The sequence below is a fragment of the Cnephaeus nilssonii genome (genome assembly GCF_951640355.1).
Source record: "Cnephaeus nilssonii genome assembly, chromosome: 10".
NCBI lineage: Eukaryota > Metazoa > Chordata > Mammalia > Chiroptera > Vespertilionidae > Cnephaeus > Cnephaeus nilssonii.
This window is the reverse complement of record NC_137081.1, coordinates 19733363-19758096: the sequence shown is the minus strand read 5'-3', so window position 1 is coordinate 19758096 and position 24734 is coordinate 19733363. Positions and strand designations below refer to the sequence as shown.

Sequence of the window (24734 nt, the reverse complement as noted above, 5' to 3'; positions counted from 1 at the left end):
GCTTATTCAGTAAACTTATTTGATACTTTATTGGTCTGATCCAAAAGTATAAACACTGTCCCACCTCTAGCCGATTCAAAAATGCAGGCTGCTTGAGGCTTTTGTCTTTCTAGAAATTCTACTGCTGTTGAAAATGTTGGCTATATTTAAGAAATATATTGTTTTTGCCCTTCTTACAGGCAAAAACTTCCATAACATTTAATATATATGTATATAAGTAAAATATATTAATTAATTTTTATTTGATAAAGCTTTCCATGCGATTTTAAGTATCAATTGGTTTAATTAAAAAATATATTTCTTTTAAGAGAGAATAGACTTTTGTAATACATTTCAGGGCCTGTGAAATGTCTTAAAAGCTACTCTCAAAACCTTGAAATACCTTGGAAAGATCAAACATATAATATATATATGTATATATATATGATTTAAGATTATATACTTAAATTATCTTAAAGAATATCAATTAAATTTAAACTGTATCACAGAATTAATTCTCTTTTTTAAATCAGACCAAGAAGTAACATATTTTGAATTCCTAATTATTTAAGAGAAAACATTTTATTTTCTCAAAAATACATTTTACTACACTCTAGGCATTTAGTTACCACAATTATGTAAGTTCTCCCAATTCAATCTGAACCTTAAACTTCCAGAGTTTGTAAGTCAAATATTTAGCAGCTCTTTATTAATAACCCTTTATATTTTTAAGAATAAATTTTAAAATCTAATAATTAACTTTAAACCATGTTTTTTCTGCCTGGGGAAACTGAGAAGCAAACTTGTAGGTCCTTAAAAAATGGCTACTTGCGGAAATTGGATTACCTGTTCTTCTGGGGGAAGGGCGTAGTCTACCCCTTCCGCCATTAACAAAGGGTGTAGCTTTAAAAACTTTTTCATTGCAAGGAGACCTTAAAGTTCCAGAGCTTTAAATTTTAGGTAGCAAAATTAAATACTTAGCATTTCTCAAATCAATAATACTTTTACATTTTTAAGGATACATTTCAAATAAAATATAAGGCATATTCAATTAATAGAGTAACTTATATCATCTAGACTTCATACTAGACATACTCAGATCAACATTTCATTATTTTAAATTTCAATACATTTAGATCATTTGAACTTAAAAGTTTTAAATTTCCAGCCAATAGGCCTGGCACAGCTGCTAAATTTTTAAAAGAATTTTTCCTGCTGGGGAAGTCAAGAAACAAACCCATAGCTATTCACATGTAAATTTCAATACATTTTCTTGGGAAACTAGCCTGTATTTCTTTCCCGGTTCATCTCCGCCATTTTTAAGGACAAAACAGTCTCGGGTTTTTATTCTGTACACAGCAAAAGATCAAGTTCAGCTCAAAACTATGCGCACTCGTTTTTAAACTGGCCCTTTCCCCTTACATGTGCACAGAAATCCCGGATGCATTTATGAATTTGTAAAAAGCTTTAAGTCATTAGCTGGAAAATAAATAAAGATGGCGAAGATGAGGCAAAGAAGTGGCTTTCTTGGGGAGTGGCGTCCATATTGGATCACCACGTGTCTCCCTTCCCCCACATCCTACTTACTTCGGGGGGAAGTTTCAGCAACAGATCTGGCCGAATTTCTTTTCATGCTTAAGACAGATAGATCTTAAATTTTTTCTTTCTTTTTTGCTTTCCAAAATAATAACTAACACCCAATTTGGCCAAGATTTGAACTTCTCTACGAGTTCTTTTATAATTTTTAAACAAAGCATTGAGTAATCTCATTGCGGGAGAGCAGATAGCCTTGCCCTCTCCTGCCACCTTTGAATTTCTCTGCACCAGAGGCGGCTTCAGCAGTGGAGTTTCATTTCTTATTACAGATTTTAAATTCCAAATACAAACTAAGATTTTAATTTGAACAAGAAACCACATTCTTTAAGCATACAAACCAAAATTCTATAATAAAGTTTACTTTATATTTATAACCTAATTCTTCCCCATTAGCCTGGTTGAAAAAGACATTCCCACCCTACTTACAGATCACGACTCTGCAGCTGGCTGTGGGCTTTTGAGTGCGGTGAATTTCCCTCACCTTTTTCCGGTGAATTTCCACACCTTTTCTCGGTGTATTTTTCCTCCTTCGCTCTAGGCGAAAAATATCATCTCCTCCAGAAGCTCCGCGTGGGCGCCAGATGTGGGATCCCTTGTCACGTCCCGCATGTTTCAGGGTTCCCGTTCAGGTCCGGTTTCTGGAGAAGGCCCTAATCAAAATGAAAAGAAGCTAGAAAAGAATCAATTTGGGTAAATGGGGGGCCAGGCGGGAGCCCACCTCTAGTGGGAGGACTACTCACTGCTCTGGCCTTTGCCATCCCTTTTATTGGGGTTCTGAGATACACCCATATCTTTTAGGCAGGAAATTCCAATAATAGACAATCAGCAAAAATTTACATATGATTAACAGGTGAGAGTTGCTTTAACTACCAATGTCTCAACTAAACAATGAGTGACTAGCTCTGACCATTCAGAGCGATTAAGGTTGACCAAAGCATTCGGGATTCCCTTTTCACATTTAACTTCCAATGTCTCAATGTTTGGTTTCCGGCAAAACAGTAGTTTTGTAAGGCTAAACCAAATGTAGATATTACACACAAATGTGTGTGTGTGTGTGTGTGTGTGTGTGTGTGTGTGTGTGTGTGTGTCTCATGACTAGACCAGAGAACTTTGGGATTGAATGGCTCCTAAAAAAAAATCAGTCCAATATCCTAATTTTGTGAATGACAAAACAAATTTATAGAATTTTAAAGGCACATTCATGCTAATCACTCCCAAAATATAGAAAAAGATATAAATTCAAATGTATTCAAACTGTTGCTCAAGATAGTTGACTAAGTGGCTACTAGCAAATTAAGATGTGGTTGATGTAATGCATTTGTCTTTGAGTTTCATAACAGGGACCCAGGTTCAACCTACATTTTCATGTGCTAACAGTCTGATCAAGGGTAAAAACCTTTGCACTGATAAATGATTAGTATGGAACTGTAATATTACTTATTATTTTCCCTCCCATATATATTTATTTACAAATAACATCAATGGTAATGGACATAAGATACTTTGGTTTTAAGGGTCTCAGTTATGAACACAGAAATGCCTACATGGTTATGCGGTATTGTTTTCTGATAGTATTTAAAGTAGCAAGAGTGGGAGAGAATCTTTCTACTTCCCTCACCAGAGTTGAGTCAGTAGTAATTGTTAAGGTGAATTGCACTGTTTTTCTTTTATAAAGTGAAAGAACTCCAGGTGGCTGCTTCTCCAGGTCTCCAGTGTAATGATTTTCTTTTGTAATTCTAACACTGTTTTTATCATTACAAAAACATGTTTTAGGGTTTAAAAAACATTTTTTTTTTATTGATTTAAGGAAGTGAGAGGGAGAGAGAGACAGAAACGTCAATGATGAGAGAGAATCATTGATCAGCTATATCCTGCATGCCCCCTATGAGGATCGACCCTGCAATGCCAGACAGGTGCCCAGACCAGGAATTGAACTGTGCCCTCCTGGTTCATAGGTCCATGCTGAACCACTGAGCCACACAGGCTGAGCCATTTTTTTTAGGTGTTTAAGGAAAGCAGTCACATCTATTTTTAAAGAATATACTCCCCTAAAATTATGAGTAGGAATACGTAGCCTCTTCTTGTAAAGTTTTCTTTAAGATTGCCAGCCCTGGTGAGAATGCCTGTGATGGAAAGTTGGCTATACTCTTTTTTTTATATATATATATATTTACCGGTTCATTTATTGAGGTATTATATGTGTAAATATCTTACCATTGCCCCCCCACCCCACACCCATACATGCCCTCACCCCACAGAGTTTTCCGCCCATTGTTTATGCTTATATGCATGCATACAAGTCCTTCATTTGATTTCTTATCTCCCCCACATCTCCCTAACTTTCCCCCTGTAATTTGAAAGTCTGTTTGTTCCTTTACTGTCTCTGTATCTATCTTTTTGTTCATCAGTTTATAATGTTCTTTATTATCCATAAATGAGTGAGATCATGTGGTATTTTTCTTTCATTGACTGGCTTATTTCACTTAGCATAATGTTCTCCAATTCCATCCAGGTTGCTGCAAATGATGAGAATTCCTTCTTTTTTATGGCAGCATAGTATTCCATTGTGTAGATGTACCACAGTTTTCTGATCCAGTCATCTGCTGACGGGCACCTAGGCTGTTTCCAAATCTTAGCTATTGTAAATTGTGCTGCTATGAACATAGGGGTGCATATATCCTTTCTGATTGGTGTTTCTAGTTACTTCGGATATATTCCCAGGAGTGGGATTACTGGGTCAAATGGGAGTTCCATTTTCATTTTTTTGAGGAAACTCCATACTGTTCTCCACAGTGGCTGCACCAGTCTGCATTCCCACCAGCAGTGCAGGAGGGTTCCTTTTTCTCCGCATCCTCGCCAACACTTGTCGTTTGTTGATTTGTTGATGATAGCCATTCTGACAGGTGTGAGATGGTACCTCATTGTTGTTTTGATTTGCATCTCTCGGATAATAAGTGACTTTGAGCATGTTTTCATGTGTCTCTTGGCCTTCCTTCTGTCTTCTTTTGAAAATATTCTGTTTAGGTCCGTTGCCCATTTTTTTATTGGATCATTTATCTTCCTTTTATTAAGTTGCATAAGCTGCCTGTAGATGTTGGAGATTAAACCTTTATCAGTGATAGCATTTGCAAATATGTTCTCCCATGCAGTGGGCTTTCTTGTTGTTCTGTTGATGGTTTCTTTTGCTGTAAAAAAGCTTTTTATTTTGATGTAGTCCCATTTGTTAATTTTCTCTTTAGCTTCCATTGCCCTAGGGGCAGTGTCAGTGAAGAAGTTCTTTTGGCATATGTCTGAGATTTTGTTGCCTGTGGATTGCTCTAGTATTTTTATGGTTTCCCGTCTTATGTTTAAGTCCTGTATCCATTTTGAGTTTATTTTTGTGTATGGTGTAAGTTGGTGATCTAGTTTCATTTTTTTGCATGTGTGTGTCCAAATTTCCCAACGCCATTTATTGAAGAGACTGTCTTGACTCCATTGTATGTTCATGCCTCCTTTGTCAAATATTAATTGAGCATAGTGGTTTGGGTCGATATCTGGATTCTCTATTCTGTTCCATTGATCTATATGTCTGTTCTGTGCCAGTACCAGGCTGTTTTTAGAACAGTAGCTTTGTAATACAGCTTGAAATCTGGTATTGAGATCCCTCCTACTTTATTCTTCTTTTTCAGGATTGCTGTGGCTATTTGGGGTCTTTTTTTATTCCAGATGAATTTTTGGAGAGTTCTTTCTAGGTCTGTGAAATATGCTGTTGGTATTTTGATGGGGAGTGCATTGAATCTGTAGATTGCTTTGGGTAGTATGGACATTTTAATGATGTTGATTCTACCAATCCATGAACATGGTATGTTCTTCCATCTGTTTACGTCTTCCTCTATCTCTTTTTTCAGTGTCCTGTAGTTTTCCGCGTATAGGTCTTTTACCTCCTTAGTTAAGTTTATTCCTAGGTATCATAATTTTGTTGGTGCGATGGTAAATGGGATTGCTTTTTTAGTCTCTCTTTCTGTAATTTCACTATTGGTGTATAGAAATGCCATAGATTTCTTGGCGTTAATTTTGTATCCTGCTACATTGCCGAATTCATTTATTAAGTCTATTAGATTTTTGATGGAATCTTTTGGGTTTTTATGTACAATATCATGTCATCTACAAATAAGGACAGCTTCACTTCTTCTTTTCCAATTTGGATGCCTCTTATTTCTTCTTCTTGCCTAATTGCGATAGCTAATACTTCCAGTACTATGTCAAACAGGAGTGGTGAGAGTGGGCATCCCTGTCTTGTTCCTGTTCTTAGGGGAAATGGTTTTAGTTTTTGCCCATTGAGTATGATGTTTGCTGTGGGTTTATCATATATAGCTTTTATCATGTTGAGGTATGATCCTTCTATTCCCACCTTGTTCAGAGTTTTTATCAAGAAAGGGTGTTGGATTTTGTCAAATGCTTTTTCTGCATCTATTGATATGACTATGTGATTTTTATATCTCAATTTGTTTATGTGATGTATCACATTTATTGATTTGCGGATATTGTACCATCCTTGCATTCCTGGGATAAATCCTACTTGGTCATGATGTATGATCTTTCTGATGTATTGCTGGAGCCGATTTGCTAGGATTTTGTTGAGGATTTTGGCATCTATGTTCATGAGGGATATTGGTCTGTAATTCTCTTTCATTGTGTTGTCTTTATCTGATTTTGGTATTAGGGTGATGCTGGCTTCATAGAAGGAGCCTGGAACTGTTCCTTCCTCTTGAATTTTTTGGAATAGTCTGAGGAGGATAGGTTTTAGTTCTTCCTTGAAAGTTTGGTAAAACTCTCCTGTGAAGCCGTCTGGCCCCGGGCTTTTGTTTGCCAGTAGCTTTTTGATGACTGCTTCAATTTCTTCCATAGTTACTGGCCTGTTGAGCTGTTTAGATTCTTCCTGATTGAGTTTTGGAAGGTTGTATTTGTCTAGGAATATGTCCATTTCCTCCAGGTTGTCCAGTTTGTTGGAATAGAGTTGTTCGTAGTATTTTGTAACAATCCTTTGTATTTCGTCGGGGTCTGTTGTTATTTCACCTCTTTCATTTCTGATTTTGTTTATTTGGGTCCTCTCTCATTGCTTCTTGGTGAGCCTGGCTAGAGGTTCACCAATCTTGTTTATCCTTTCAAAGAACCAGCTCTTGGTTTTGTTGATCTTTTGTATTGTTTCTTTGGTCTCTATGTCGTTTATCTCCGCTCTGATCTTTATTATTTCTTTCCTTCTGCTTACACTGGGCTTTTCTTGTTGCTCTCTCTCTAACTCTTTGAGTTGTTGGGTTAGGTAATTTATTACCATTGTTTTTTGTTTTTTGCAGTAGGCTTGTAGAGCTATGAACTTCCCTCTCAGGACTGCTTTCGCTGTGTCCCATAGATTTTGGATTGTTGTGTTTTCATTGTCATTTGTTGCCATGATGTTTTTTATTTCTTCCTTGATGTCTTTGGTAACCCAGTCATGATTTAATAGCATGCTGTTTAGTCTCCATGTGTTTGATTTCTTTGGGTTGTTTTTATTGTAGTTGATTTCCAGTTTTATGCCACTGTGATCTGAGAAGATACTTGATATGATTTCTATTTTCTTGAATTTGGAGAGACTTTGCCTATGTCCTAACATATGGTCTATCTTTGAAAATGACCCATGTGCACTGGAGAAGAATGTATATTCTGTGGTTTTGGGGTGAAATGTTCTGAAGATGTCGATTAATTCCATCTGGTCTAGTGAGTCATTTAGGATTGATGTTTCTTTGCTGATTTTTTGTTTAGAGGATTTGTCCAATGGTGATAGTGGGGTATTGAAGTATCCTACTATGATTGTATTGCTGTCAATCTCTCCTTTGATATCTTCCAGGAGTTTTTTAATGTATCTTGGTGCTCCTGTATTGGGTGCATATATGTTTACCAGAGTTATTTCTTCTTGTTGGATTTCTCCCTTTAGTATTATGAAGTGGCCTTCATTATCTCTTGTTATGTCCTTCACTTTGAGATCTAATTTGTCAGATATAAGTATTGCTACCCCAGCTTTTTTTCATTTCCATTTGCCTGGAAAACCTTTTTCCATCCCTTCACCTTCAGTCTGTGTGCATCTTTTTTTTGAGGTGGGTTTCCTGTAGACAGCAGATATATGGGTTTTGTTTTCTTATCCAATCTGTTACCCTGTGTCTTTTGATTGGGGCATTCAATCCATTTACATTTAAAGTTATTATTGATAGGTACTTATTTGTCACCATTTTTATTCTATACCCCTGTGTTCCTTCTTTGCTTCCTATTTCTTTCTTTTCTTTTTTTTTTACAGCAGACCCTTTAGCATTTCTTTCATTGCTGGTTTGGTGGTAATAAACTCCCTTAGCCCTTTTTTGTCTGTGAAGCTCCTGATTTCACCTTCAATTTTGATTGATAGCCTTGCTGGGTACAGTATTCTTGGATTGAGACCCTTCCTTTGCATGACTTTGTATATTTCATTCCATTCCCTTCTGGCCTGATGAGTTTCTGTTGAGAAATCAGTTGCTAGTCTGATGGGGGTTCCTTTGTATGTAACTTTCTGTCTCTCTCTGGCTGCTTTTAAGATTCTTACTTTGTCGTTGTTGTTTGCCAACTTAATTATAATGTGCCTTGGCGTCGGTCTTTTGGGGTTCATTTTGCTTGGAACTCTGTGAGCTTCTTGGATTTGTGTGGGTTTTTTCTTCCCTATATCAGGGAAGTTTTCTGTTATTATTTCTTCAAACAGGTTTTCTATTCCTTGCTCCGTTTCCTTTCCTTCTGGTACCCCTATTATCCTGATGTTGTTTTGTTTTGTGTTGTCCCGAAGTTCCCTTAGGCTCTCCTCATGCTTTCTAATTTTTGTTTCTAGAAGCTGTTGTAATTGGGTATTTTTTTCCATCTTGTCTTCTAGCTCACTTATGCGGTCCTCTGCTTCTTCTAGTCTACTCTTGATGCTTTCTATTGAGTTCTTTACAGCAGTGATGTCATTTTTCATTTCTTCTTGGTTCTTCTTCATTTCCTCTTGGTTCTTACTCATATTGTCGAATTTGTCTTCCATCCTTTTCAGCCACTTTATGACCATTTCTCTGAATTCTTTCTCTGATAGGTTGTTTGCCTCTAATTCGTTTACTTCCTTTTCTGGTGATGCCTGCTTCTCTTTCCTATGGGGGCTATTTCTTTGTCTCCCCATGGTCTCTCTTCTCCGGATGTCTGGTTATATAGTTCTCTCTCTCCGGCGTTGATTTAAAGGTACAAAATACAACACAACCAGGCACAACACACAAGGCACTGAACAGAATTGTATTCACGATATTAATAACCTCCAATAAAGGTAACCACCAGAGAAAGACAAATTAGGGAATAGGAGTGGAAGAGGGAGAGAAAAAAAAAATAAAGAGTGTGAATCTGAACTTGGGAAAAGAGCAGAAAAAAAAAAAAGAAAAGAAAAAAAAAGTAAGAGAGACAAGAACAATACTAAGAGAGAAAATGGGAACAAACTATATATATATGGGGAGTAAACTCCACTAGAACAACCACTAATCCCAGCAAATTCCAGCAACACGAGCCTGGAGATTAATACAAACTGCAACACCAAATAATATCAAGTGAGGCAAGGGAAGACAAAAGTAAAAACAAACAAAAACAAAGCAAACAAAAGAACCAACCAAACAAACAAAAAGAATAATCAAAACAATCTCATAAAAAAGCATAAAAATTCAATCTAATCAACATTCAAGCAAACAACAACAAAAGGCCAGAGAGAAAAATAATTTTTTTAAGGTAGCGTAGAGAGAGGTATGTATGGATTTGGAGCAGGGGGTTGGGAATTAGATATATAAGTAGGGTGAAATTTTAGCAGAGGGTCAACTGAAAAAGTAGGGAAAATCTAAAGCCAGAAAGGGTTAAGATAAACAGGAGACCAAAAGGGGAAAGGTTAGGAGGAGAGTGATGGCATAATGTTAGCATTGAGATAGGGTAAGGGAAAGATGCAAATAGAATGTAGGACACTAATCCCAAAATAAAGAAAGAGAAAATCAAATGACATTAAAAAAAAAAAAAAGTACAATAATAGTAATAGTAATGCTGATTGAAAATAAAAATGTAATAATTAAAAAGGTGAAAATCGAGTGGGGAAAAAGAAAAAAATTTAGTTTCTTAAGTAAAAGATGCAAAAAATGAAAATAAAAAAATTAGAATAAAAAAATTAAAAAAATTGAAAAAAGAATTTAAAATTAAAAAATAGGAAGACTAAAATGTGCAGTAGCGGCTGTCATTCACTTCCTCTATTATTCTGTTTGGTATGCCTGTTTCCCAGTCTGGGCAGTATTTCAGTTCAGCTTCGTTCCTCTGCTCCTCAGTGTTGTAAGCCAGTCCTGCTTTTTAAGCTGGCCGTGTCTTAATTTCTCGTATTTATTTTTGATTACACCAGAGACAATTAGCGTTTCAGCCCCTGGGTGGCAGTGTTTCTGAATTGACTTCCGGGGCTCTCTAGCTTTTTTTTTTTTTTTTCCTCTCTATGGCACTCACTACCGGTTTGTGGAGGTGTGCGCCTCAGAGCTGCCTCTCCGATGGTCACACCCAGCTCTGCTCCCCAGGTTCCGAAAAAACAACTTCCCCCTGCAGTCTTTCAGGGTTTTTCCACCTGGGTTTTCCTATGTATTGGGCTTAGTAATCAGAGTCGGAAAGAGCCCAAGTGTGCGGACAGTGGGTCTGTGCGCCAGACTAAGGAGCCTGCCCTCCTTTGAAAATTCTTAGTCTGACCCTCCTCGTCAGATTAAAATGAGTTGCTTTTAAGAGGACACTTCTGTTAGCAGCTCAGAGGACCCCCTTCCACATTTACGGATCACGGCAGCTCCAACTGCCGCCGATTTTTCTAGGCACAGACCTCCCGGTTCCTGCCAGTCCTGTGGCTCGAGCGCTTCCCTCCCACCACAGGGATTAGAAACCACACCTTATTTCAGGCGAAATCTGACCTTTCCGTGGTGCAGTGAAGAGTTCCTTTGAATCCGAATGTTTGCGCCGATAGGGGACCGGTGTTCTGGTGCTCGCAGCTGTTCAGTGTTTGCAGTTGTTGCGGAAAGTCAGGTTTCCAATAAAATCCTCCTTTCCTTGCAAGATGGCGAGGCGCCCGGTGAGCCCGCAGCTCCGGGAGGGGAACCAGCCCCTGTGGGTGCTGCACGGTCAGGGGACCCCTGCCCAGCACTCCCCCGCCTTCTCCTGGAGTTTAGCTGTCCCTTGGCTTGCCAACATACACTCCCCCTGCGAACCTCCGCTGCTCCCACTCTCCGCCCCAGGACCAGACTCCAAACACGACTCTATTCCTTCGCCATTTTTTCGCTTTTTTTCAGCTATACTCTTATTAGCTACATGACCTTGGGAAAATTAATATCTGTAAGCCTTCACATCCATCAGTTGGGTTCACTTATAGTATTAATTTTGTAAGCTGTTGGGAGGATCAAGTTAGATAATGTACATTTAAAGCCCTGGGTCAGATGGGATGCTTTCAGGTGCAACTCAAGCTGGCTTGAGCCAAAAAAAGAATTTGTTGCCTTGAATAACTGAGAAGCAGGTGAGACGTGACTCAGGCGCTCAGTGGTCTCACCAAGGACATTTTTTTGCTCTTACTATGTTTTTGCTTCTATGGTGTTGTCTTTAAGACTAACTCTTCTGGTTGCAGGATGACTGCCTGCTGCTCCTATAGCTTCATGCTTCTTTTTTCACATCCATCTGGACAGGGAGAGAGGGGGGAGGGGAATGACTTTCAACATTGCTAACAAAATTCTGAGGTCCACTCTGCTTTGGACCAGTTTATGCAAATGACCATCCCTAGCCAATAACCAGGGTCAGGGGAATGGAGTGTATTGGTTGACTTAGATCAGTCAGTCATCAGTCAGTGGTCTAAGTGTGGTCACTTCCGCAGAACCTCTTGGAATTGTAAGTGTAAACAGGCAATTAGAGTAGATGAGGGACTGGATGCTGGGGAGGCAGCTAAATGTGCCTGGTACTAAGTAAGCACACTGTTTTAAAATCATCATCATTAAGGAAGTAATATTTATTGAATGTCTACAGTATGCCAAGTGCTGTACATAGGGTGTCACATTTAATTCTCACAACTTGAAAAGATAGATGTGGTTATCCACTTTAATAGATGAGAAAACCCAGGTTCTGAAAGAGGAACTTCTCCCAATTCTGAAAAGCTAGTAAGTGGCAGAGCTGGGACTCAAACCCAGGATTTTCTCAAAACCTGTGCTACTTGTCCTAATAATTTCTTTTTTCTTTCTGAGAAAAGGGGTGAACCAGGGAAAATAACAAGAGGGTTTGGTGGAAACTGGGAGGACTTGTAAGGTTAATAGATTTGCAAGTGACATGAGGTTTTCCACTTACTTAACAGATCATGACAACTGGCCGGAGGGAACAGGGGACCTTTCTGTTGTCAAAAGGATGAAAGAGTCTTTACAGCTTAAAGCCAATCTCTAAACTAAAGAAAGAAGGAGGTGACTTTTGTCCCAGAATGCCTTAACATCTTAAGAATGCATTTTTGTACTTTATAGGAGCATGTAATTTGTATAGAAAAATCACTTTGTGTTTTTTGAATGTTTTCAATTTCGGCCATGCAGAACTATTCCTGAAATAAATGCATTTTTAAGTCCCAACTAATACCATTTAACCGGTAGGTTTTTTAAAAAAAAATTAAGAATGGAAATTAACATACTTTATGATTATACTTTTAATTCTAAGAAAGGTATTTGAGGAGTGGAATACTTTCTAATTAATAATAGAGATATCATGATCTCCTAAAAGGTTTAATTGTAATAAATCTAAATTGCAACACCACTGTGATTCCAACAACTGGAGTTAAATAGTGACTCATTTTACCTGGAAAATACTTTTGGACCAATAAAGCTTTATGGTAACTATCAATGTGTGGTTTGTTTTCATGAAGTCGAATTTCTATAAACCTTCTTAACGCCAAAGCTTGGTTAGTAGGAAGTAAAGAGGACTTTAAAGAACATGGAAATAGCTGTTACCAGGAACAGCTACTAATCTACTGGGACTGAGATGAAGAACCCTACTCCCCACACCCACCTCCCAGCTGACATCCAAACCTTGTTGGGAGGGCACAGGCTGGCCCACTTGATGGCTGGGCAGTCACTGTGGTGTTCTGCTGGTGGAACTTGCTGGAAATGTGCCCTCTGGAACTTGCCCGAGAATATCCACCATCTAGGGTGCCAGGGGAAACTTCACGGGAGGTGTCACATCAGAGGCTCTGCTGCACAACTACCTGAGGGAGGTGCCAGGGACACTGCTGCTGCTGGCTGCCCTGCACCACCACCAAGGCCTGCAGACTGGAGTCTGGAGAGGAAAGCCTTCACCTCCTACAGTGTCTCTCCATCGCCCTCTCCTGACAAAGCTCAGTGTCATCTGGCAAAAGGAAAACTAAAGGGCCCAGATCCATTGTCACATTTGTCTAAAAACAACTTGTTACAATTTAAAAATTGTAGAAGGACATCACAAGGCTTGTTTTTTTCTGGCACCAGGGAATAAATGAATTAGTTTCTTAAGTTGTGGGCAGATTTCATACATCACTATTTTTCATTTGTCACTTTAGGTTCTGTTCTTTGGGGTCAGGTGTTAAAGAGGAATTAAAATTCTTCTCTTACTATTTATTTTACCAAAACTCAATTCTTAAGTAAAACCCTACCCAAGCTTCTACTTGTATCAAGACTTTAAATTTTGCACAAAACTTCCAGTTACTTTCATATGATTACCCATGACTAGTCTGTCAAAAGAGGATAGTAATAATATGGATATAGGAAATGCATGGTTTCATACCACTAATCTAAACAAGCACATATCATGTGCGGGTCCATCCTTAGCAATTTGTAAATGTCCTATTATTGCTTCTCCATCAAACACTTTATCAGAGTCACAGATGCTGCAACTGAATGAATTTGTGTAACATTCAGTGTTGGTATTCAGGAATAGCAAACAAATCCACAAAACTGGTAGATGGACAGCAGGAAGAGAAAGATTTTTATTTTTTTAAAGTCTGAAGCCTGGATTACCCAATGATGAATGCGTCTCCGAAAAATAGAGATTTGGTCTCAGGCATCAGCCTAAGAAGCTCAAAGAAAAATTAGCAGACCTCTAATCGCAAGTTAATGAAGCCACCTAGTGATTTGTTACAAAATTTAAGGTTGTGTGACTATATCTCAGGATTGATTGTGTGAGGCTCTTAGTCACTATGACTTAGAATTTAACTACTTTTCATTTCATCCAGCAAGGAGGAGGGTCAGTGTCACTGAGAATAAGCACAGTGCTGCTCTGTGAAATATTTTTATTTATTTATACTCTTCTTTTTATTAAAAAGGACTTATTGCAACTCACCTGAAAAATAGCGAGATAGCACACACTAGAAGATAAGAACAAACATGAATGAAGACAGAAGCATAGTCGAAAATTTTGATGATTCAAAATACCTCTAAGTTTTTCATGAAATGACTCCACATTTTTATGTAAGTGTGGAAATTGATCATTTACAAAATTCACAATGTCCAGAAAAATGAACTAATTTCCTGGAAAAGTAAAATTGTACCTGATGCCAAGAGCAGAGAAATTTTTCTTCTGGGGATCCTCACAAATGAGATTCTGCATCCTGCAATCTATAATGTCCTCAGTCCTCGTAATAGAAATCATGCCGAGTGTTGGAGGATTGTTTCTCTATTGTGTCCACACTATGTGGAGGAGGATAGGCACCAAACTCCGTTTTCCGGGTTTGCATGAACTCATTTGATCCTCACAATAAGCACATGAGGTAGGTAGCATAACTATCCCTGCATTGCACATGAGGCCCTGAGACAAGTGAGGTTATGAACTTGCCAAGAGTCAGTTGTTAATAAATATTGCTTCCAAGATGCTGAATGCTGAATGGCCAATTTAGTACAATAGGCCCATCCAATGAAAACCATAATACATGAGTTTCCCCCTATGACTTAAACAGTCTCTAGGGGATTATACAGGTGTGCTTTAACATGATGATAAAGATGAGGTCAGGGTTGCATATTTCTGAGATGATTCAGTTAATCTTACTCTCTTCTAGGGCCACAGATTTTATCCCTGATTCCAATCACCACTCTGGAGTACATGCAAGTGTGTGTGTGCCTTTGATTGATAAATAAATAAATAAATACATAAATAAATAAATAATAGGACCAGGAAAGGGTATTCAAATGTCCCACTTCCTGACTTTCAATAAACAGCTAAAATCCATGAGCTCATGCTGGCATATCTTCAGATAGAGATCTAAAATGAAGTTATAACAAAACACACTTTATTTTGCTAGTTTCCTTTTCCCAAGTGGTATCTTTAATGTTTTAAATGGCAGTTAAATTGATTTCTCTTAACCAGTTGAAAGTTGATTAGCAGTGAGCAAGGCAAACCTTGAAAGGAGCCTCGTGGGAAAATAATAGCATCATTGAGAGGAGTCAAACTATCATAAAACTTGAGTCTGAAATTGAGCCTTTTAGAATGATGTTCTTTTAAGCTGTGCTAGATAGTTATGTGGTTTTGCTAAGAGAAAAAGGTGTATTTTATAAAATGACTGTTCCATATAGATAGAGCCCCTTAAAAACAATTTCAATGGCATTTAAGAGAAATGCTTAGTAAAGTAAAGAGTCTAATGCTTCTGAAAGATTCAAGTTCAATTTTGGTGTCAACATGATGGCCTATGACCCACAAGACTGAAGTTTTCAGAATGATAACCTTATAATAGTTCTGCTCAGTGCTTGAAAGATTCATTCTATCATGGGAATGGAAATGAAAGAAAGTGATGCTGAGATATGATAAGGGAAACATTGGCTAGGAATCAAGAAACTTGGGAATCCTAGCTCTACTTTATCACTATAATAAAGGATGACATACATTCTTTGTATGTCATTTTTCTAATAAACTGAGGAGTCAAACCTGGATTCAAATACCAATTCTGATACTTATTAACTGGGCGATATTGGATTTGCAGTGAACTTCTTTGGGTCTCAGATTCTTCATCTATAAAATGGCTTTAATAATACATGGATTTTCTTGGTGCACACCATGTGCGTGCATTGTGCTTTGATATACCTTTACCTTTACAACATTAAATGTATATTCACATTTGTTATCCCCACTTTACAGGTGAGATCATTGAAGTTGAGAGAGTAGGTAATTTGAAGGGTTTAATTAGGATAATTAATGAAATGTGTCATATCTCCTGTTACGAAGTAGATTCTCCAGAAATGGTAGCCAGTGTTTTCCTATCGACTCTTCTCTTCTATTAGATATACTTCAAAGATGAGTGAAGAGGAGATACACATGTTTAAACAGCTTAAGTTTGGGAATTAGATAGAGGCCACAGAGTGAAAATAACAGTGAATTTTTATTCTCCTACAGGAGTGGCAAAAACTCAACTATGATATCTACACCCTGCGACAGATTCGAAGGGAAGTGAGAAACAGATGGAAACACGCTTTAGAAGGTTTAGGTGAGTCTGTACGTGATTATGAAATGGTAAAAATAAGCAGTGGTGATCATTCCTCTTCACTTTCTTCACGAGGGTTTTTGTGCAAGGAGTGTCAGTAATTGACAACTGAAGACTACTGTGCATGAATTCCCCCCCGCCCCCCCCCCCCCCCCGCCGCCCAATCCTGTCCTCCTGTCTCCTCCAGCATAAACATCTGTCACTTTTATTATCACCGGCCCGGGTCTTGAGGACATGTTTTGCCATGTGTTCCTCCATCTGTCCTCAGTATCAAGTTGCACAGAGCAGTGGAATCATATGGGTACTACTTATTTTTTTGGAGTTGTGCATCGATTGAATTAGATGGGAGTGATTGGCCAATTAGTAATAGCTTCTATGAGGTGAGGCAGATTGGGAGATATTGTTTGTAGGCAACCTTATTTTTTTTTTAAGAGTACAGCAAAATTCAGTGTAAACTTTCAGAAGCACTAAAAGGCAGAAAAGCTTCAAAGTTGGGGAAAATCCCTGTGGCGTTTGAGGAGATATTGGGTATAGGTTTTTCTGAATTCTGCAGGGTTGCAATACAATAACCATGGCCTTCACATTATAAAATAAGCTAATTTTAATGGTTAAAAGTGAATATATCACCTTTGAAGTCTTCAGTCCTTCTGCTTTGAAAGGGAACATGTCAGCTTGGCATCATAACTTTTTAAAAGTGGGGTACCAAATTGCTAGCCTCTATTGCTTTACTTGGGATACAGTGGGATGGGATGGACTTCTGCCCAAGTGGACTTTACTCACTAAGTATTGGTGGGACTTAATAGTCTCCTTTTTTAAAATGTCATTTACTCCAGGCAGGTTTAAATCTATGAGTCTTCTCTACCTTTGGTAAGTAATTTTAAGCAGCCAATCATATTGCTTCAGGGAAGGGAATGTGGACTTGGAGCAGGAGGGACCTGGGAGTGACCACCTTTTGGCTTCCAAGCAGCAAAGGCAGGTTGGAATTCTGGGGCTGGGGGAGGAGAGGAAAAGTAGGGTGTGGGAGGAGGGTTTCACACCAAAACAAGGGAAACAAGCAGTCAGCGGATGAGCATGTGCGGCTTAACTCTGCAGAAAAAGTTAACAAAAGAAAATTAAACAAGAATAAATATCAAACGAATTTTAAAAATATACACTTTTATTGATTTCAGAGAGGAAGGGAGAGGGAGAGAGAGATAGAAACATCAATGATGAGAGAGAATCATTGATTGGCTGCCTCCTGCACGCCTCCAACCAGGGATTGAGCCCACAACCCGGGGTGTGCCCTTGACCACTGAGCCCAGAAGTCTTCAGTCCGCAGGCCAGCGTTCTATCCACTGAGCCAAACTGGCTAGGGATCAAACAAATTTTAATGAAACACACCACCAGCAGGTCACCCTGAGCTGGAAAGCAGCCCACGGAGCAGTGCCTTTGGCTTCAGTTTTCCCATGCTTGTTCAGAATCCACATCCGGGTCCCTCCACCTCCTGCAGGGCCTGTGCTGCAGGGCAGTCCCTTCCTGTGACTACTTTACTTGACAGGTACTTTTTTGTTTACCTTAGGTTTTCAAAAGGAAACAGACTCTGTTGTCAGTGACGAAACTCAGCACCATCAGTGACTCTAAAAACACAAGGAAAGCTCGAGAGATCTTGTTGAAACTGGCTGAAAAGACCACTATTTTCCCAACAGGTTGGGAGCTCTCTGAGAGATACCTCTTTGTGTGGTGAGTGGATGCATTTTTCATCTGCCCTGATTTTGCTTTCAATTTTTTGCTTTTCTGTTAATCTATATACTCCTCATTCCAACACCACCGGCAACCCCACAATGTGAGGTAGCAGATGGTGCTGGCATCTGTGGCCAGTAGCACGAGCCACCTGGAGAGTGTAGGATTCAGATTTGAGGCTTGGGTTGTGACTCAAGAATCTGTATTTTTGCCCTAACCAGTTTGGCTTAGTGGATAGAGCATCGGCCTGTGGACGGAAGGGTCCCAGGTTAGATTCCAGTCAAGGGCACATGCCTGGGTTGTGGGCTCGGTCCAACGGGCAGGAGACAGCCAATCAATGATTCCCTCTCATCATTGATACCTCTCTCTTCCTCTCCCTTCCTCTCTGAAATCAATATATATGTTTTATTTATGTAAACCGGGCTCTTACTTCAAGGTGGGATGGAGCCAGAGGCCTCATTGACACTCCTTCTGCATGGAGAGCCTGTGAGTCTGAATGTTGAGAATCCCACAGGGCCCTGTCAGTCTGAGCCAGCAGCTGCTTTGCAGAAGGGAGAAAGTGAAGTTACCATGCAGATGGGGCAGGGGAAGGGCGGGAAGATGGGTGAGAAAGAATCTCAGAAGATGAAGGGAGTCAGTGCTAATGGGGTATGACAGGGTGGGAGTGTGGAAGGATCAGGGCCTTGAGGATGCCTTTTTCCCCAGGACAAAGCGGGTAGTGATGCAGAGTGCAGGGAACGGCCGCACTTGATTCACCAGGGGAGCAGTCAGTGCAGCTTGGCGTGGCTGCCCTGAGGCGAGATGGCTCCATCAGGGGCCAGAGTTGAAATCTGGAAACAGAAAGCCTCTGAGCAGCAGAACTACCGCTGGGCCCTCAGGCCTTATGGGATTAGACTCTCAAACCCTGACTGAGGTCAGAGGCAGAGGAGACATGCCTCTTTATTTTTAACAAAAGTCCTCTCAAAGAGACCCCATGTCTCTTCAGCATGGGCTCTCTTGGACTGTGGAAAACAACTTTCTGATTGCTCATGCTGCCACTTTCTTGTTGCTGAGGACTGGCTCCTGTCATCCTAGGCAGTCAACACTGGCTTGAAGCCAGTGCAGCCAGCTTTTCACTGGAGGACCACAGAGCCCCTCTCCCAGTCCACTCAGCCACCACACAGGGGCTGTGGTGCAGCCAGGCGCACACGGACCCGCCCAGGCTGAGCTCCATGAAGCCACAGGTGCAACCCAGTCACAAACCACACAAAATTATATCTTCATAATAGTATTCTTAAGAGAAACTTCAAGTGTTCCTTGTGAAGAGAGCCTGAAATTTTCTGGAATAAAAGAAATTCCTCAGAACCAAGTCATTATTTCTCTTCTTATTAAAATAAATATTTTGTTGCTGGGATTAAAGCACCAGGAGTTAATTTTTCTGCAAGAAAACTTTGAACTTTACTATGTAAATTTAATTCTTCGTTATGGAGGTGACAGTGTCATTCTTAAAAATGTGGGCATAACCACGTACCTGACTTAATAGTAGATGTGACTCCTAGGTAAACCATCTAGCAAATGGAAAGAGGAAGAGCTTTCTTCCCTTTGGTAATGAGCATAGATTCAAATCTGTCAGCAACAAAGATTGAGGGGCAAGTGTGTCTCAAAGGAGGTCTGAGAAGGGCCGGGGATGGAGGAAGAGGAAGGAAGATGTCTGAGTGCACTCTCATCATTTCCAGTTTGCTTTGTGATTAGGTGCTGGGGCCAACCAAAGAGTAATGGTATTTGTTTGCTTTTCCATGATGTTAATGGTCAGCAGAAGAAAATACAGTACTCTGATAACAGACTTAGAAATAGCATCCTGCCTGGATTGTTAGACCACAGCACCTGACAAGACCCCTGGATCTGCCAAGTTCTTAGGCAAAGTCTCTCCAGGCCAGTCCAGGTGTGATCTCACTCTGAACCAGGCCAGATGAACAATAAGAAGGAGAATCTGAATAAAGAATCACTATGACTGGGCACCCAAACACGGATGAGAAATTTCCCCCATCCTCAGCAGGCTCGCCCCCCTGCATAAGGAATGAGCTGGAGGATAGGTTCTCAAACACACACCTAGAATGCGTTCTCTCAGCAAGCATGCACCCTTCAAGGACTCATGGGTTTACGCAGCCTGGCTGAAATGGATCAGATCTGGAATCTGGTAAAGGTTGCTTCTTCCTTTCATTCCTGAGGGGGAGATGAGGTGGAGATGGGCTCGAGTTAATTTTTAAAATCATTTTCTTGCGTCCGCGGATAACTGCACGGGGCCCTCCTCCCAGCACCGCTCCTACCCTCCCCGGGGTCCCTTCCTGAGGATGAAAGGATCTGGAAGCGGATTTCTTCCTCTCAGCGGGGCCAGCCCCTTCTCTTCCCAGCCAGCCGCACACAGCATCTGGGGCCAAGCTGCAGCCTCTCTTTGCCCAGATGCCCTGGAGATTTAATTTTAATTAACCGTGGGAGCGATAGCACTGAGGATTGGATTTTTCAAAATACAGCACACTCCCGCCTTTTGTCTGCTTCCCTTCTGCCATCCTCCCGCGCCAACACCTCCCATGGCATCGAAATAAAAAACAAAAAACAAATGAACACAAACGAGATGTCTCACCTACACCTGCCTGGGGCAGAGACAGTCAGAGGACAGGGTGTTCTGGAAGCCACTGCCTGGGAGCGGTCTTTCCGCAGCTGCGGCGGCGGCGGCGGCGGGCGGGGCCTGGCAGTCACGTGGGCTCTTAGCCCTGCCCACGTCCAAGGACCAGGGGACTCATCCACCCCAATTGGCCCTCCCTGGGAGCACTCAGAGGCTCTGCAGCCATGGCAGTGTGGGCTAAGGGCAAGAGCTGCCTGGCGGCCGGCTTGCTGCAGAATCAGGTGGCGATCGTCACCGGCGGGGGCACGGGCATCGGAAAGGCCATCGCGACCGAGCTCCTGCAGCTGGGTGCGTGAGTAGGACCGGGACCCGGGGACCAGTAGCGTAGGCCTGGGCCTTGGAGACGCCGCCGCCGGCTGGCATACCCTGAGGTCGGGAGCCAAGGGGCACTAGGCCGGGTTGCGAAAGTGGAGTTGCAAAGCAAAGAGGTACAGATGGGGGAGAAATTGAAACTGCTCTGGGTCCCAAGTAGGGAATAAGGAGACCTGGGGAAACATGTATGGACTTAATCATGGAAAACGAATCCTTTTCTATAGACTGCCTCATGAGGGGTTAGGACACAGGAGGACTTCATTTAACTTGAAAAGTTTGTAACATTGAGAGGCTCCCATCATCTGAGCTTTCATAACATTTACTGTAAGGAGTGAAGGGAGGACTTTATTTAATTATGTTTTTATTTTTGCTAATCGTCACTCAAGGAAATTTTTGGCCCTTGGAAATGTTAGAGAGAGTGGAAGGGAGGGGGGAGACAGAGAAACATAGAGGTGAGAGAGACACATGGAGTGTCTGCCTCCTGCAGGAGCCCCAACCAGGGCTGGGATGGAGCCTGCAGCAGAGGTAGGTGCCCTGGACTGGGATGGAACCTAGGACCAGTCAGTGCACCAGCGGAAGCTCTCTTCACCGAGCCACATAAGCTAGGGCTACAGGGAGGACTTTGTCAGCACATGAACAAGGAAGTAAGGGAAACCATGAAGGAGAAAATTGATAAATCTATCCACATGAAAATGTAAATCGTCATTGAATTAAAAAAAAACAATGTAAGGAAATATTAAAGGCATATGAAGAAAAATGCTTACAATATACAACAAATGTATGATATAAAGAGCTCTCACAAATACATAAGGAAAAGATCGAACACACAGCTAGAAAAACTGGCTAATGATATGGAGCAGGTGAACCAAATGGAGGCAGGATAGGGCGAAGCCACCACCCAGGCTGTGGTGCAGCCAGGGGCACACTGACCCGCTCAGGCAGAGCTCCATGGAGCCACTGGTGCATCCCAGCCACAAACCACATGAAATTACATCTTCATAAAATTATCCTTAAAAGGAACTTCAAGTTTTACTTGTGAAGAAAGAGAGTCTGGAATTTTCTGGAATAAAAGGAACTCAGAACTGAATCGATATATCCCTGGCCAGTAGAATGGGGAAACTGAGACAGAAGGCTGAAAAACTGGCTGAGCAATTTACAGCCAGATACAGAAAGTCACCTCATTAGAGATAACATCTCGGCCTCCATTGTATTGCAGTCCCAGGCCCAGAAAAGCAGCAAAACCAGGTGGGCATTACCAGGACCAGGAGCAATGGCTGAGGACCCCCTGCCCTGGCACTGACCAATCAGTAGAGACCAGGACCCTAAAAGAACACACCTGGAAAACTGATGAATATTCTGCTGAAACCCTCCCCTGAGGCCTCTCCTATGACTCCCATCTAAAGAGAGATAAAAGCCTCAAGATAACCCTAGCTGGTTTGGCTCAGTGGATAGAGCGTGGGCCTTGGTCAGAGTGCATGCAAGAGGCAACCAATCCAGGTGTCTCTCTCACATCGATGTTTCTCTATCTCTGTCTCTTCACCTCCCTTCCACTCCAAAAGTCAATGGAAAAATATCCTCAGGTGCGGATTAATTAAGAAAAAGAAAAAAAAAGGGCTCAAGACAAAGGACCCAGGGTGAGCTCTCCCTCAGAGGAGCATGTCCATGCCATTCCCTTCCTCCTCTTCTTCCCCCAGGAGACGTGCAACCAGGTGGGCAATGGACAGTGGCAACACCTCCCAGGCTAACCCCCTGAACTTGTCTCCAAGGCACCCTTTTCTCCTACTTTCCAGTGAGCTAGGGCAGCCCAGCGTGGGCTCTCCTGCTGCTTCTTCTGTCCTAAGTCCTTCATTGTTTCACTGTTTGCAGCTTTAATAAACATACCCTCATAGTCACTTGGACTCATACTGTGAAATCTTTCCTCCACGAAGTCAAGAACTCACACACTACCAGCCCTCCCTGGGCAGACCCGCTCAGGACCAGGTCCCCAGTCCAGCCATGCAGAACTTTAAATAGGCAAGAAGTACATGGGAAGCAATGAACTTTATTGGCAATAAAATGCAAAATAATAATATCACATTGTTTTTCTAACAAATTTTTTAAACATTGAAGAAAAGAAAATCATGGAGTGAAAAGGCTGGCAATAATGATTAGAAGCCTCCTAAAGGGCAATTTGAAAAAAAGAATCCAGAAGCTTTAATAATATTCATGCTGTATGACCTGGTAACTTCTCTCTTAGGGATTTCCCTTAAGAAAATTATCAGAGACAAGCATAGATTTATGTACAAGGAAGTAGTGGTGAGTAGGGAAACATTTGTAGTAACCTAAATATTCATTATAAGACAAATAGGTAAATCAAAAAGAATGAAATACTATGTTGCTATTTAAACATCTTCCTATTTAAGACTTTATGTGGAGAAATGCATATCTTCTAATTGGAAAAAAAAAGCAGGATTCTAAACAAAATATAATATTCTAATTTGTTAATGAAAAAAATAGAGTATATATACCAAAAAAATACTGGAAATTTACAGCATTGTTAACAGCAACTATTTTTTCTGGAAATAATTTGAATTATGGGGGATTAAACTGTCATCTTTTTTTTTAATCCTCGCCTAAAGATATGCTTATTGATTTTTTTAGAGAGAGAGGAGGGGGAAGAGAGAGAGAGAGAGAGAGAGAGAGAATAACAGATGTGGAAAACATTAATCAGCTGACTCCCATACACGGCCCAACCAGGGATAGAACCGTAACCTATGTATGTGCCTTGACTGGTAATTGAACCCACAACCTTTTGGTGCGCTTGACGATGCTCCAACCAACTGAGTAATCCAGCCAGGGCAAACTGTCTTCATTTAAAAATGTTTTATTAACATGTAAACTGTCTTTGCTTACTATTGTGTTTCTAATGCCTGTCACATAGTATAAACTAAAAATGAAACTCAAAAAACATGAAAATATTTATCTCTTTAATGAGAAAAAAATGGAAATTAATATTTCTTTTGTGGCCCTGGTGTAGCATCATTGCCTTTATTGCCTATTCCACTCACAATATCAAACTCTACATCCTATCAAGAATATTCACAGGAAAAGTAGAATCAGTCATCATTTTATGTGAACATCTCATACCCTGCAGGCTTCACCAAAGATTTGCCAGATCCTGGCTCAACCTTGCAGACCATTTATGCGATTTTATATATTTGAATTCTCCTGCTTGGTAAGTTTGCATTGGCCAAACACTAGATTTGCATTGGCAGGCTTGATTTTTAATAGGGCAGGATGAAATAATAGGACAATGATCTCTTGTAATCTTTTGGAGGTCCGATGGATCCTTTTGAAATTCCAGTGAAAGAGATGAGTGCCTCCCTAAAAGTATTTTGTACCCTTAAAAAAACACCTGTATATATAATGCTGTATTGTACTGGAAATGGATTTCCTCCAGTGAAATAATATACAATAACTTATATTGTGACTTTTTAAGCTTTTTTTTTTAAAGGAAAGTTCTCAAGAGCAGAATGCCAAACATTGGAAACAGTGAACATTTTTTTTAAATTGATTTTTTACAGAGAGGAAGGGAGAGGGATAGAGAGTTAGAAACATTGATGAGAGAGAAACATTGATCAGCTACCTTCTGCACACCCTGTACTGGGGATGTGTCTGCAACCAAGGTACATGCTCTTGACCGGAATCGAACCTGGGACCCTTTAGTCCGCTGGCCGACACTCTGTCGACTGAGCCAAACCGGTTAGGGCTAAGCTTTATTTTTTGTAATGCCGGAATTAATAATGCTATGTCCCGAAAATTGTTATAAGCCCCAATTGGGCAAATAAATGCTAGCCAATTCTGTTTCCAGTGAAAAGGCTACTGTATTTTGGTGTGAATTACAAGTTGAATTTTTAGACAGGCTTTTAAAAATGCTGATTGCTGTGTTGTCTTATACATCCAAATGATCTTAACTGT

At 40.5% G+C, this 24734-nt stretch overlaps 2 protein-coding genes across 4 annotated transcripts in view; both read left to right on the top strand.

Moving 5' to 3' along the window:
- Positions 1–17687, top strand: part of LOC307106267 (peroxisomal trans-2-enoyl-CoA reductase-like) — a 42642-nt gene extending 24955 nt beyond the window's left edge. For 2 of the 3 annotated variants that reach the window (XM_079782605.1, XM_079782606.1), the window contains one exon: positions 11960–12124. In XM_079782605.1, coding sequence (XP_079638731.1) covers positions 11960–12045 — 86 coding nt within the window. In that variant the 3' untranslated portion in view covers positions 12046–12124. Of the gene's footprint in view, positions 1–11959; positions 12125–15996; positions 16088–17642 lie in introns of those variants that run through there. The other variant, XR_013814099.1, reaches the window with a different exon arrangement.
- A 2877-nt stretch (positions 17688–20564) lies between these two features.
- Positions 20565–24734, top strand: part of PECR (peroxisomal trans-2-enoyl-CoA reductase) — a 28535-nt gene continuing 24365 nt past the window's right edge. Inside the window, exon 1 of the mRNA XM_079782600.1 lies at positions 20565–20753. Within this exon, the coding sequence (XP_079638726.1) occupies positions 20630–20753 (124 nt within the window). The 5' untranslated portion in view covers positions 20565–20629. The remainder of the gene's footprint in view (positions 20754–24734) is intronic.